The sequence below is a fragment of the Littorina saxatilis genome, linkage group LG1 (genome assembly GCF_037325665.1).
Source record: "Littorina saxatilis isolate snail1 linkage group LG1, US_GU_Lsax_2.0, whole genome shotgun sequence".
In the NCBI taxonomy this organism is placed as follows: Eukaryota; Metazoa; Mollusca; class Gastropoda; order Littorinimorpha; family Littorinidae; genus Littorina; species Littorina saxatilis.
The window spans coordinates 56914058-56929353 of record NC_090245.1 but is presented as its reverse complement, the minus strand read 5'-3'; the positions used below and the strand labels follow the sequence as shown (position 1 = coordinate 56929353).

Genomic DNA, 15296 nt, shown 5'->3' with positions numbered 1-15296 from the left:
GACCTTCGTCCTCAATAGTAAATATGATTTGAATGTGTGGTAATGAGTATGCACACACATGCATCCACACAGTAATTTCCTAAATGAACACACAATCATACACAGTCTTATCCTTCATAGTCATACATGAGTTAACATTTATTTGCAAGCACACACGCACATAAACCAAACGGCCATATTCAGTTATTCACAATCACAAGCCTTTTTTTTTCTTCGCAATCATGAACACATCTTGCATTTGCAGATATAGGCTCATGAGCTATATAAAAATAAAAATGCATAGTGACCTTAACTTCTTAAAAGAAAACATTTACTTTGCATATTCCATTGACTTGACCCTCCATTCAAAAGGCACGTCATCTTTCTGTTTGTCTTTGCTTTTGATCTTGTTACTGTTTCTTTGTTGTTGCAGTTCTTGTTTCATTTTCTTTCTTCCGTGGACTATTGGCAAACTTGGTTTCAGTACTTAGTTTCATTTCTTTGTGTGTGTGTCATAAAAAGAAATGTGTTTTGCATTCACCATGATTTTGTGGCCCCAGCCACCCCTTACATTTATTTACTCACACAAGATGCAAGGGAAAAAATCTAACTGTTTCACACTTTCAAGTCAAAGTCAGTGTTCGTTCCAGCAATGGATGTTTATCACGTTGATGATCTTGATGCTTTCTTCTCTCTTTCCTCTTCAATCTGCTCTGCTTCTAACTGTCTCAGTTCCTCGTCAATAAATATTGTTCCTCTGCAACGGTTTCCAGTCACTGGGTCTACAACAGCACCAATTTTGAACACTTGCTCCTTGATCTCATGAGTGACCAATGGTGTCAATTTCTCTGGCAGTCGTTCGATGAGGATGATGTCACCAATGTCAGTCTTAATGTCTCCCTCCACTGCCCAATAATGCTTTCTGCCGTTGAAATACTGAAACCATACGGAAACAAGAAACAGTGACTGTGAGCAACATGTATTTATCGTCCTAGTTACGAAAAATGCACAAAGGTATAATTCTTACAACTTCTATTCACTCCGAAAGTTCAGGATTCTGAGAAAAAATCTTTGCTTGTACTATCTTTTTTGAAAATCATCTTTTGAGAAAAGTCAAGAGCAAAAATTATACCAAACTGAGGATTGGGAAAAAAGGTTCAATCACACATATTGTGTGGACATGTAAATACTAGATGAATACCCGCTTCGCCGGGTACACGGCTTCGCCGGGAAGAAGTAGAGCCGAATACCCGGCTTTGCCGGGTGTACGCCGGCTTTGCCGGGTGTACGCCGGCTTTGCCGGGTGTACGCCGGCTTTACCGGCGCATTGTACGCGATTGACGCCACACGAAGGAAGGGAGATAAACGCGCAAAACACTGGAGAAGATAAGGAAGAGTTACTGGGAATGGATGTACAGAAAAACCAAAATCGGTTGAGCGCTGCGCGCGCGTGTTGAAAATTTTCATCGACCAGATTGTGTCCGGGGTCTACCTGAATATGCCCACCAAATTTGAAGCAGATCCATCGAGAACTTTGGCCGTGCATCGCGAAGTGACACAGACAGACAGACACACACAAGCCATATATATATATGTGTAACTAGATGATTACCGGCTTCGCCGGGAAGAAGTAGAGCCGAAAACCAGGCTGCGCCTGGGATCGGCTCACGAAGGAAAGGAGATAAACGCGCAAAACACTGGAGACCTTCTAAAAATAGTAACGTGCAGTGACCTTCTAAAAATAGTAACGTAGTAACGGAAATATGGATTGACGCCACACGGAGGAAGGGAGATAATCGCGGCTGAAAACACTGGAGAAGATAAGGAAGAGTTACTGGTAGTGGATCCCGACAACAACAACAACAACAAAATCGATTCAGCGCGCACAGCGCTGCGCGCTGAGAGCACGTGTTGAAATATCTCATTGATGAGGTTGTGTCCGGGGTGTAGCTGAATACGGTGTCCAAATTTGAAAAAGATCCACCGAGAACTTTGGCCGTGCATCGCGAACAGACAGACAGACAGACAGACACTAGTCGTATATATATAGATGTGACATTCAGTAGGCTCTTCAACCCACACCTGAAATATGGCCTAAAAAAAAAAGTAAGATTATTGCCAGGTCTGGAAAGGAATTCATTTCAGCTTGCCCGTCAACCTCACCTTACAATGAAACAAATGAAGGGGATGGCAGCGAAAGCGGCGAACAACATGCGTCCGACAGCTAATGATTCGGAAGACAACAACAAATTTCGAAGGAACGTTCTAAAAACATTGACTGAGGGGTAACCCTTGGCTTTGATACGATAAGGGACTTATGTTTTGTGATACATGTCAAAAAAAAGGCCAATGCACCGTCTATAATTTCTGAAGAATATTTTCGAACTAACACATTAATGAGCATCTGACGATCAGTGACCATAAGGACCACACAACACACACAAACTCCCTCTCAGTGACACGTGGATTTTTTTTCCCTCTGAGACTATTTTCTTTTGGGGGAAAACCACACAGGTTTCCACTGAAATTTGCAGACCCGAGGGGAACTTTAACAACAAAAGAATCCAAAGAATCTCTGCACTAACATTCACCTCAGCATGGATACATTAGATATTCAGAAGATGCAAGAGTAGACTGAAATGATTAAGGCTCGAATGAACGTTGTGTAGTATGACATTACCTGCTATTCAGACTTGGTCGTGTGACAGACGTTTTCTTCCACAAGAGTTTAGTTGATTGTCTAACGAAGCAGTTACTGAGTTAGGCTGAGTTAGACATCAGCTAATCGAGTGTAGAAGAAAACTCTGTCACACGAAGTCTGAATAGCATTTATGTCTCACAGCTTCAACAGAGGAGAGAACTAACACGTTTTTTATACTCACGCTTTGAAAGGACTAACCCGTCAGCCATGATTGTGGAGATATTTACTTTTTGACGAAAATGACCGAACAACTATGAATGACATCTCGGTATGTGTGAATGAAGTCACAGTCTGCATCTTTTGAAGCATCCCATTCTTTATGATGTCTTTCTCAGTGTCTGTGTCTGCATGCGCGAAATGTTTGTTCTTTTTGGTTCTTTGTCTTAACTGTACATACACAACTCTGTCCTTCTAAATTCATATCCACAGGCCTCGTGAGCGAGCCATTTTCCAAGGGCAGCTAAATTTGCGTATGGAGACAGTACTGTAGTCTTGGGTGCCGTTTGTAGTACAGTAGAACTCCTCCATAGCGACCCCCCTGTTTACGACCACCCCCTTTTTACGACCGATTTTGCTACCACGGATGCATTCTACTATATAATGAACCCCCAGTGAACGACTCACCCCAAAACGCGACTTACGACCGAGCTTTTGGGGATGAATTACGACTTTCGCGCATTTGTAGTCGAGCAGACGAAAACAATACATGGCGGCTCTTGCTCCTCGACCTATCGCGAGACAAAAAAAAACTAAATCTCGCGCACCATAGAATCCGCGGCGACTTCCTTAGGAGTCGGGAAGACGCAAATCCTGTGTATCGTCAAGGATAATGACCCAAAACGCGACTTACGACCGAGCTTTTTGGGATGATTTACGACTTTTGCGCATATTTCGAGCAGACGAAAACACAACATGGCGGCTATCGCGAGATGAAATAAAAACTAAATCTCGCGCGCGCGAGATCCTGATACATCCGGTTTTTTTCTGCACGCTATCTTGTCACGACGACTGTCTTGTTGACAAACGAAGATTCGCGAAAGAAAAAGAAAAGCGCCGACTCTTGAGTAGAGAGCTAATAAAGTAATCGCTAATCGAGCGAAGTGGCAATCCGCGGCGACTTCCTTGGGAGTCGGGAATACGAAAATCCTGTGTGTCGTCAAGGATAATAAAGACTCTGTGTTATCTAGATGGTGAGAAGGATAGCGAAGCGAAAGTACGCAAAGAGAGGAGCCTGTACGAAGACCTCAACGATCGTGGTCAAGTTTAGCGATGCAAGGCGACGAATCATTCATATGAGCGGAAAGATGATTCGGGAAAAAAGTCGTTATGCTTTCTATCGAGTTAGGACATTCGGATTTTACTGGTTGCGCCACAATGTCAAATGTGCTTCACTCAGCGGGGAGCGAGCATTACGCCATGAGTAAATTTTCTTTGAAATTTGAGTTCAAGTTGTTCTGCTGTAATGTGTTTGGGTGTGTGTGTGTTTTTATATATATATATATGACAGTAAACTGCAACTGTGTGTTTGTGTGTAAACATGACAGTACATACACTGCAACCAAATTCATGACCGACCGGCCAAAAACTCAAACCCCCCTTTTAAGACCCCCCCTTTTTACGACCTAATTTTCAAGGTTTTACCAAAGTCGCAAACAGGGGGTTCTACTGTATTCTCAGTGTTGAAGAATGTGTAAAGAGAAGACACGATAACAGCGGGAGAAACTGAAATGAAAGCCATGTTTGCATTTTTGGGCTTTTGGAGGGGCGATTGCGAATATGATTCTGTTTTTGTCATACTCGGAAACGTGTAACATACAATCTTGCACACGTTTGCTTTAGTATGGGCAAAGAAGGAAAGCGTGAGACATGATCATGATCATGATGTATTGTACGCTGCTAGTGCTATGCAATCACACTGACCTTGTTGAGATGATTGTCCAGTTTCATCTTCAGACATCGAACCTTTACAGTATCTGGGCGTACTGTTCCTCGCTTGAGCACCTGCCCAATGACAAGCATTCCCCACTTGGACATTGCAAAGTCTTCTGTATGGCAACTGTGCAGCAAAAGTTGTCACTCAAAGATCCTTCGGGTGCACCGGAAGTAACTGATAAAGGGAAGTAACTATAATGACATTTCTTGGATGAAGGTTTGTAACCACGGTGGCTCGCAGGGATGCGCACTTGCACGCAATCTCTCTCTCTCTCTCTCTCTCTCTCTCTCTCTCTCTCTCCCTCTCTCTCTCTCTCTCTCTCTCTCTCTCTCTCTCTCTCTCTCTCTCTCTCTCTCTGACACTATCAATGTCAGTGTCAGTGTCTCCCACGCTATCTATCTCTTTCACACACACACATACAGTTTGACACACACACACAAACACACACACACACACAAACACACTGAAATACACAGGCACACACTTTGTATATAACTAAGTTTATCATCACTCTGTTGGCTGTCTTTTTGTACATGCCATTTGTTCCGTTCAACCCGCTATCACTTATTTCTAGCTCAGTTCTTGGATGACATACATTACAAGATTGGATGCTTTTTAGGTTTGCATGTATTTGACTCAAGATCGCCTGTCGCTTTGATAAATAAAAAAATAAATTAAAAAACAGACTTTTAAAAAAAAGCTGGTGCTTACCATAGACCAACAACAAAATATTGTTGGTCTATGTGCATACTTAAAAAGTTGTTTTTGGTTGTGGATCGACTTACTTGTTCATATCTGCTTATTTAAGCACTCTAAAAAGTAGAAATGAACACAAAAGATGCGCATTGATTTGTTCTTGTTGATGAACGAAAAATATTTTTGAAAAAAGTGGACTTAATCGGTTTTTTTAGCACACGGCAGAGTTACCAACTCTGTTGTTTGATGGCATCTGACTGGCCGGGCGCAAAATTGTTTTTAAAAAAAACCGGAATCAGGGGATCTTTCTTGCGGAAAAGTTCCGCGGCAATAGCGGGTTGCGGCAATAACGGGCCGCGGCAACAACGGGCCGCGGCAATAGCGAGTTTAATTACCAATTCAGTGCCCCATATGGCTTTTTGACCAATCAGGACGGATTCTCGTTGACCCTCTAAATGTTATAACGTTCAGGCAGGGACCCTTTTTGTTTATCACGCTAAAAATTAACAAGACAAAGTAATAATGTAAATCAACAATGTCAGCGTGATTCAGTATTCTAAAGAATGACACTTAAAATGCTGTCAGGTAATACTCTCTTCATAGTAACCGCCGTTGAGCGATGTAATCAGAATGCGGCAAGCCCCTGGATTAGATCCACGTGTGGCACGGACTTCACGCACTTCCTCTGGGATCATTTGAGGAAGGCGGCGCCAAACCAGTCAGTCTCAATTGGTCTTCAGATGAAGACAGTTCTGAGGCCGACAGACAGACGTTCGGCGTTGCGGTCAACTCTGCAGCGAGGCTGAAGTTCGGCTCCCGATCTTGCAGCAATATTTTTTAAGATTTGACACCCGGCACTAAAAGGTACGATGCAATCTCTTTGTATTTTAAAAGAATTGTTTCTCAGTTGCGACTAACTTTGCTTGCGAAACTGATTGAGATTCAGCGTGTTCTGCAAATGACTTGTCAATTGCGGCATAACCGTAAAATCCAGGTTTCAAGTCTCCCTCGTTGACGTTGTTTCCCTTTATTTTGAAACCTTTTATTTTTGAGTCACTTGAGAAAAAGTGACTCTATGTAATCGGTCAGTGTTAGTCTGTCCGGCCGGCCGTCCGGCCGGCCGTCCGTAGACACCACCTTAACGTTGGACTTTTCTCGGAAACTATCAAAGCGATCGGGCTCATATTTTGTTTAGTCGTGACCTCCAATGACCTCTACACTTTAACGATGGTTTCGTTGACCTTTGACCTTTTTCAAGGTCACAGGTCAGCGTCAAAGGAAAAATTAGACATTTTATATCTTTGACAAAGTTCATCGGATGTGATTGAAACTTTGTAGGATTATTCTTTACATCAAAGTATTTACATCTGTAGCCTTTTACGAACGTTATCAGAAAAACAAGGGAGATAACTAGCCTTTTCTGTTCGGCAACACACAACTTAACGTTGGGCTTTTCTCGGAAACTATAAAAGTGACCGGGCTCAAATTTTATGTGAACGTGACTCATTGTGTTGTGAATAGCAATTTCTTCCTGTCCATCTGATGCCTCATATAATATTCAGAACTGCGAAAGTGACTCGATCGAGCGTTTGCTCTTCTTGTTTGTTTTGCTTTTTGTCTTTTTTGGTTGGGAGAGGGGGGTTACGTCGGGGACAACAAGTTTTTTTGTTCCATTGGCCATAAAAAATGCTGGATTTAAATCCGCGATGGGACTGAGCAGCTAGGTATTTCGCCGGAGCGCCGAAAGTAATGCGACTCCAAAACTCCCACATGACGACGTAACTGTGTTTCTACCTTTCGCCCCACTGAACCTCCTCCCCCCACTTATTTATCTGCACTTTTCACGCGAAGAATGTTCAGTGTCGAGTTCCCGCCCCAGTTCGAAGAAAGTCTGTCACTGGCTGAATCAGTTCTGTCTCGTGGTGTGCATTTAATGTCTTTGCTTTTCAACGCTGAACTAACAACATTTACATGCCGCTACATTCGAACTAGTCTGCAGGTGCTGGTCCTGATGCGGGGTGTTTTTTTCTGTGTTTTTTTTCTTGCATATTTTCATTGATTTTTGGTGGGGTTTTGGTGTACTCTTTCCAGATTTCTTTTCGAGATTCACAAGACCGTCAGTGACATGGTTATGATGGCTCGTACCAAGCACACCGCATTCAAGTCAACGAGAGGGAAAATTCCGCCTCGTAAACAGCTGACTGCGAAAACTCACAGGCGCCCCAAAAGTATGTCTGCTACTGGAGGAGTGAAGAAACCTCACAGATACAGACCAGGTTAGCAAATAATCTTGATCTCGAACAAGTAATGTATATCTCGTGTAGAAATCATAGATACAGACCAGGTGAGCAAGACAATCTTTTCGCTGGTCTGGTGTGAAAATCATACAGACCAGGTGAGCAAGTAAACCTTACCTCTGGTCTGGTGAGACTGGAATTGAAAATGATCATACATACAGACCAGGTAAGCAAGTCAGTAATCTTTTCCTCGCGTGTGAAAATCGTAGATACAGCGGACTGGGTGAGCCCCCATCCTAGATCAGTACAGACCGGGGTGAGCAAGAAATCCGTATCCGGCCAGTGGGAATCATAGACTACCTACAGATACTGTACTATAAAGATCTTAGATACAGACCGGGGGAGCCACTCGATTCACAATCCTTTTCTCCTGTACAAGAACTGTAGATACAGACTGGGTGAGCAAGTAATTATTATCTCATTAGAAAACCATACATACAGACCAGGTGGGCGGCACTGAAGGAAGGACAGAAATGCACACACAAACAAATTAAAACATCAAACGCATGCACACGATACACACACACACACACTAAAATGTCGGCAGGTCTTCCAAATCAGAAATTACTTTCTCACCTCCGGCTACTGGCGCTATTTATGCAACTATTTGTTGATTCAAAAAAAGTAGTGCTGGAAAAATCACAGAGTTACATGAAACCAAACGCAGGTGAGCAGCCTGTTAAAAAGAAATCCGACTCTTTCTCCATATTTCAGCACCAGTTAAAGCAGATTTTTGTCCAGGTGTTAACATGAAATAACTCGAGAGTGTTGCACTATGACCCCTTCCAACATCGGCGACCTGACTCAGTGTTGCCTGCGCAGAACGGATTTGCCGGTTGTTGCCGGCGATGATGCTGTGCTGAATACACTTCTCAGCATGAGGCAGAGTTACGAATGGATTTTTTAACTATAACAAAATAATGTTGTACTCACAAACAATCCCTCACCGTCTTTCTATTCCAAGTTTGCCTCATTCATAACAAAAGATCAACAAGTCGCGTGAGGCGAAAATACAACATTTAGTCAAGCTGTCGAACAGTACTCACAGAATGAAACTGAACGCACTGCAATTTTTCAGCAAGACCGTATACTCGTAGCATCGTCAGTCCACCGCTCGTGGCAAAGGCAGTGAAATTGACAAGAAGAGCGGGGTAGTAGTTGCGCTGAGAAGGATAACATGCTTTTCTGTACCTCTCTTCGTTTTAACTTTCTGAGCGTGTTTTTAATCCAAACATATCATATGTATATGTTTTTGGAATCAGGAACCGACAAGGAATAAGATGAAAGTGTTTTTAAATTGATTTCGAAAATTTAATTTTGATCATAATCTTTATATTTTTAATTTTCAGAGCTTGTTTTTAATCCAAATATAACATATTTATATGTTTTTGGAATCAGGAAATGATGAAGAATAAGATAAACGTAAATTTGGATCGTTTTATAAAAAACATTTTTTTGTTGACAATGTTCAGATTTTTAATGACCAAAGTCATTAATTAATTTTTAAACCACCAAGCTGAAATGCAATACCGAAGTCCGGCCTTCGTCGAAGATTGCTTGGCCAAAATTTCAATCAATTTGATTGAAAAATGAGGGTGTGACAGTGCCGCCTCAACTTTTACAAAAATCCGGATATGACGTCATCAAAGGTATTTATGGAAAAAAAGAAAAAAACATCCGGGGATATCATTCCCAGGAACTCTCATGTAAAATTTCATAAAGATCGGTCCAGTAGTTTACTCTGAATCGCTCTACACACACACACGCACACACACACACACACACACACACACACACACACACACACACACACACACACCACGACCCTCGTCTCGATTCCCCCTCTATGTTAAAACATTTAGTCAAAACTTGACTAAATGTAAAAAGAACCGTTTTACAATTTACTCTCTTACTTTACAACATTATAACACGATACATATTTAATTCTAATCCTCCAGAATAATCACTGCTACCGAAAGAACACTGTCACTGGCTGTTACTCACACGCACATATCGCTTTAGCTCTTTACCATACAAACCACAGAATGATGACGACGACAGGGCATAATGACGATGATGGGGACGAACGACAATGGATGGAGACGGCGACAGTGGACAGACGTAGACGTTACTGCACAGTCAAATTATAAACAGCCATTTTCACATCCTCCCCATGCTGCCAAAGGAGAATTATGGTGGTGGGGGTCGCCGTACTCTTCATCGGTTCCTCCCTTGGGGTCTGACGTACAGGGTGACCCCCAAAAAATACAACCCTAAAAATGCTAATGACTTCTACATCTGTTGACCGAATCACTTCATATTTAGGGGGCATAAACTTCAGTCTATGCATGACTCTTCCACAAAGTGCCGCCAAGTTTATAAATCAAATGATCTGACTTTTGTGCAATTTAAAAAAAAAAGTTGCCAAATTCGGGGATCGACTCAACAGTACGAGGGTTGAAATTGAGCGGTAGCCAAACTAACCCGATTTAAGGCTTCCTAAATGGTTACCTTTTAGGTCATTCGAATGACAGAGTATACCTTAATCAACATTAGACAATCAGTGACTTGAATACAGCAATTACAGTCAGGATCAGTACATTTCCCATGGATGAATGCGTTCATGTCATTGATGAATTTTGCGCGACATTGCACAAGTCATAGACCTATATTATAGGTCCCTGCACAAGTGTAACTTTACAACGAAGGGGTTAATTTTTGCAGTCATTGGAGTGGGGTAAATATTTTCATAGTTGTTGTGCATGAACTTCAGTTTGTCCACGACCATTCTACGAAGTTTCGAGTCTGTAGGTAAAATGTTCCGACATTTACCTTTTCTCCACAATGTGTTCCAAATTACACCTCCGAAATTGTCAATGGCACGAACTCTTTCCTGTCTAGGAATTGCCCTCAACCTAACTGTAACTCCTTTCTTCAGGTCACCGATGGTCTAGGGCCTGGGGGTGAAGGAAGTGTTTGTGTATACTCAGACTTCAAGATAATCCAAAAGGTAAAATCCCAATCTGCACAGAAAGTACAGGCCAGGCTTAAAATGTCTGGTATTATATATGTGTGTCCCAAGTAAAAGGATGCTCTCATTTTCACGATTGGGCAGCGGATCCGTCGTGATGACTGATGGTCTAAACGAAGCGGGAAGATACATAGTATACAAACGGGGAATTCCCTATAAGGGAAAGTGTCAAACATCTTGTCATAGGTTAGGCTCATGGTTCTGTACATTTTATGTAAGCCTGTGTGATACCTCGATTGCAGAGAACTGTTTCACTAGAGAGCCTGGGGGGGGGGGGGGGGTGATTTTTGTTCACATCCCCCCCCTTCCCCTTCCTTTTTTTAAGACGACCCCCTTTGTAAGACCTGACATATTTTCTCAGATTTTTGGAGGTCTTCAAAAAAGGGGTCCACTGTACGCTGAATATAATATAATAATAATAATAATAATAAAACATTTTTCTACAGCACAGCGCTGAAAGTTCCCAAAATGGGGCACTCGCCTTTGGCTAGTACTTCTCATAATTTACTAGCCAGAAAGCAAATTTTACTTGCCAAACCAACCATTTCAATTCAGTGTTTCAGCAACTTTACTCGCCTTTGGCGAGTTGATTAACAATTCTACTCGCCATTTACAGATTTCTACTCACCACTTTCAGGCTGCAGCACGTCCCATTAAATTGCTTCAGGCACTTTACAATTTCTTTGTAAAATACACAAAATCAAACGTAAAGCCTACAATTAACTGAATAAAACAAACAAATATCATGTACAGGCGCGGTGGCCCTGAGGGAGATCCGTCGTTACCAGAAGAGCACAGAGCTGCTGATCCCCAAGCTGTCTTTCCAGCGTCTGGTGCGTGAGATCGTCCAGAACTTCAAGGTGGAACTGCGCTTCCAAAGCGGCACTCTCTTGGCCCTGCAAGGGGCATGCGAGGCTTACCTGGTCAGTCTCTTTGCGGACACCAACCTGTGCGCCATACACGCCCGGCGTGTCACCATCACGCCCAGAGACATTTTTCTGGCCCGCCGTATCCGTGGAGCCTGAGCGCGCTGGAGTCACAAGTCGTGAAGATGGTTATTTTATGTTATATTTATTTTTTTAAAGTCAGGTTTCTAATGCTTTGAATGCGTTCATGCTTGTGTGTAAATATTTGCTGTTTTGAGTGCAGAGTGTATATATTGTTGACTTTAACCTGATTTGAGTTATAATCCCGCTATGATGCTAGAAATTAACATTCCTTTGATACAGGTACCATCAAATTGGCGAACGACAAGAAGAAGAATGTACTTTTTACATTTAGTCAAGTTTTGGCTAAATGTTTTAACATAGAGGGGAATCGAGACGAGGGTCGTGGTGTCTGTGTGTGCGTGTGTGTGTGTAGAGCGATTGAGAGTAAACTACTGGACCGATCTTTATGAAATGTGACATGAGAGTTCCTGGGTATGATATCCCCGGACGTTTTTTTCATTTTTTCGATTAATGTCTTTGATGACGTCATATCCGGCTTTTTGTAAAAGTTGAGGCGGCACTGTCACACCCTCATTTTTCAATCAAATGGATTTAAATTTTGGCCAAGCAATCTTCGACGAAGGCCGGACTTCGGTATTGCATTTCAGCTTGGTGGCTTAAAAATTAATTAATGACTTTGGTCATTTAAAATCTGAAAATTGTAATTAAAAATATTTTTTTATAAAACGATCCAAATTTACGTTCATCTTATTCTTCATCATTTTCTGATTCCAAAAACATATAAATATGTTATATTTGGATTAAAAACAAGGTCTGAAAATTAAAAATATAAAAATTATTATCAAAATCAAATTTCCGAAATCGATTTAAAAACAATTTCATCTCATTCCTTGTCGGTTCCTGATTCCATAAACATATAGATATGATATGTTTGGATTAAAAACACGCTCAGAAAGTTCAAACGAAGAGAGGTACAGAAAAGCGTGCTGTGCAGCACAGCGAAACCACTACCGCGCTGAACAGGCTCGTCAGTTTCACTCCGTTTTGCACAAGCGGCGGACTACGGTCATTGTGAACAAATGCAGTGCGTTCAGTTTCATTCTGTGAGTTCGACAGCTTGACTAAATGTAGTAATTTCGCCTTACGCGACTTGTTGATTGCCATGACGGCGGAGCCTGAGTGCCTTTGAGTTGTCAGTGATGAATGTACATGTCACCTGGTTTAGTGAACCCGCCTGTGATGCTACATTTGAAGGAGTCAATACTCCTGTTATAGAGGTTTCGATGTACTTTTGTTGATTGAGACTGAAGAAAAAAAAGCTCTGTACCTTGAACGAGATTAGCCAGAATATCAACATTCCAGTGATACATATTTTAGTGTACTTTTTGTTGATTGAGATTTAAGAAAGACATGCAACACTTTTTAAGTTCAACATTAATTTGGCCAAAATGGTTATTGGTTTAATTTTTAATGAAAAGTTCTAAGTTTTTAAACCTGTTTTTGATTTCTTTGTTTGCGTGCGTGTTCATATATATATATATACATATCCATTTCTGGATCTGCACGCTGGTACAGAGTTACCTCCCTTTAGGCTTTTTTTTAAATTTCCCTTGTTTTAACCTAATTTCTTGGTTAAAACTTGTCTAAATTTCTAAATTCTTTCTTAACCAGATATCCCCTTTGTCAGATGAGGGTAGTCTCCCATGCCAACAGAAGCTACCATTCAGAGAGTGGTTTGCTTCTTAGTTGGATACCATGGGTTGACAACTCTCGCCATCAGTACCACCTGACCACTGATGAGACACAATAGTGTCAAAACACGTGTCTGGTCTAGGTACAAAAACAATGGTCCTCCTCAGGACTAGATTACCTTGCGATACGTCTCCCACAAAGGGACTTTGCTCTGTAAATCTCGTTCCCCCTTGAGGAGGGTCTGATGCTCCCAATAGGCTGTCTGTGAAGGGATACTTTCTTCTCTCTCTTTCTCTGCTAAGAGATTTTAACAAATCTCGGAAGAAAGTCTCTGCTGACTTTCAATTGTTTCTTTCACAATTTCTGATGTTTTATATATCTATATATATATATACGACTAGTGTCTGTCTGTGTGTCTGTGCGCGATGCACGGCCAAAGTTCTCGATGGATCTGCTTCAAATTTGGTGGGCATATTCAGGTACACCCGGGACACAACCTGGTCGATGAGATATTTCAACACGTGCTCTCAGCGCGCAGCGCTGAACCGATTTTGGTTTTTTTTGTCTGGATCCACTACCAGTAACTCTTCCTTATCTTCTCCAGTGTTTTTAGCCACGATTATCTCCCTTCCTCCGTGCGGTGCGCCGGCAACACGCCGGCGTTGCCGGGTCCCCGGCACAGCCGGGTATTCGGATCAACTTCTTCCCGGCGCAGCCGTACCCGGCGAAGCGGGTATTCATCTAGTATATAATTATATACACACATGTTGCTTGAATAAAGAACATATAGTGTTGGACTTTCACGGCAGGTGTGACGTGTTATTTTGTTCAGTTTTATTGTACCCGATTACTGTTAATTTCTAATGTCATTTTCCAGTATCTGAATACAATTTGTTCTATGTCCACAGTTGCTTCTTTCTCTCACTCACTCTCTCTATGTAAAATTATGCATGCTAGTATACGTGATGATGTGAGTGCATGATTTTTAAACTACATGTAATACTTTCACTTTTTGTGTCAGATTATTTAAACGATGTGACATTTTATGGATTTAAAGAAATGATCACTAAATACAAACAATTAAACATTGGTACTACTATTTTGAAATATTAAGTGATCCGGTTACCACGTAGGCTACCGGCACGGTTGGCCTAGTGGTAAGGTGTCCGCCCCGTGATCAGGAGGTCGTGGGTTCGAACCCCGGCCGGGTCATACCTAAGACTTTAAAATTGGCAATCTAGTGGCTGCTCCGCCTGGCGTCTGGCATTATGGGGTTAATGCTAGGACTGGTTGGTCCGGTGTCAGAATAATGTGACTGGGTGAGACACGAAGCCTGTGCTGCGACTTCTATCTTGTGTGTGGCGCACGTTATATGTCAAAGCAGCACCGCCCTGATATGGCCCCTTCGTGGTCGGCTGGGCGTAAAGCAAACAAACAAACAAACAAACCACGTAGGCTACACGTTTTTCGTTCACTGGTGACCTAACTTGTTGCACCAAGTACTCTTACAAGCATGTTTATTTGAAAGATTTCACAGGCAAAACGCATCTGTGTAATCAGGTTGTTGTAGCCACCAGTCAGACAAGCAAAGCAGACACACGTCCATTTTTCAGGGGTGGGACTTTTCCGCGGATTTCCGATGACACAACTTACGAATTCCGCTGGAGTAATCTATTTTTCCGCGTCCCATTTCATGACAGTATTTATAACTTGACTGAATGATAATAGAGAGAAGTGAAGATGGAACAGAACACTGGAGGCTTGAGAGTTAAATTGTGCTGACTGAAAACTCCTGATAACTAATAGTCATGTTGAGCCTCAATGCATTGGGGCGTCACTTGGATCATACTATCGCCAGTATTGGATTATGGATACATGGTTCATTACGTAAATATGCACCATTACAATGTTACCATTGTTGTGTGAAAGTGTTTTTTATGTTTGGTTGGGAATTTTTTTTTTTGGGGGGGGGGGGGGGGGGGGTGAGGAGAATGTCTTTTTTACCTGATCCTAACGA

General features: G+C 42.0%; 1 protein-coding gene across 1 annotated transcript; it reads right to left on the bottom strand.

Annotated features, from left to right (window-relative positions):
- Window positions 1–123: 123 nt before the first annotated feature.
- Window positions 124–4808, bottom strand: LOC138950605 (uncharacterized). Its single transcript, XM_070322314.1, has 3 exons — window positions 4597–4808; window positions 3305–3465; window positions 124–915 (listed from the first exon to the last, which is right to left on the bottom strand). Exons 1-3 carry the CDS (start codon window positions 4712–4714, stop codon window positions 643–645), a joined length of 552 nt encoding a protein of 183 aa, XP_070178415.1. The 5' UTR covers window positions 4715–4808; the 3' UTR covers window positions 124–642.
- Window positions 4809–15296: the final 10488 nt, after the last annotated feature.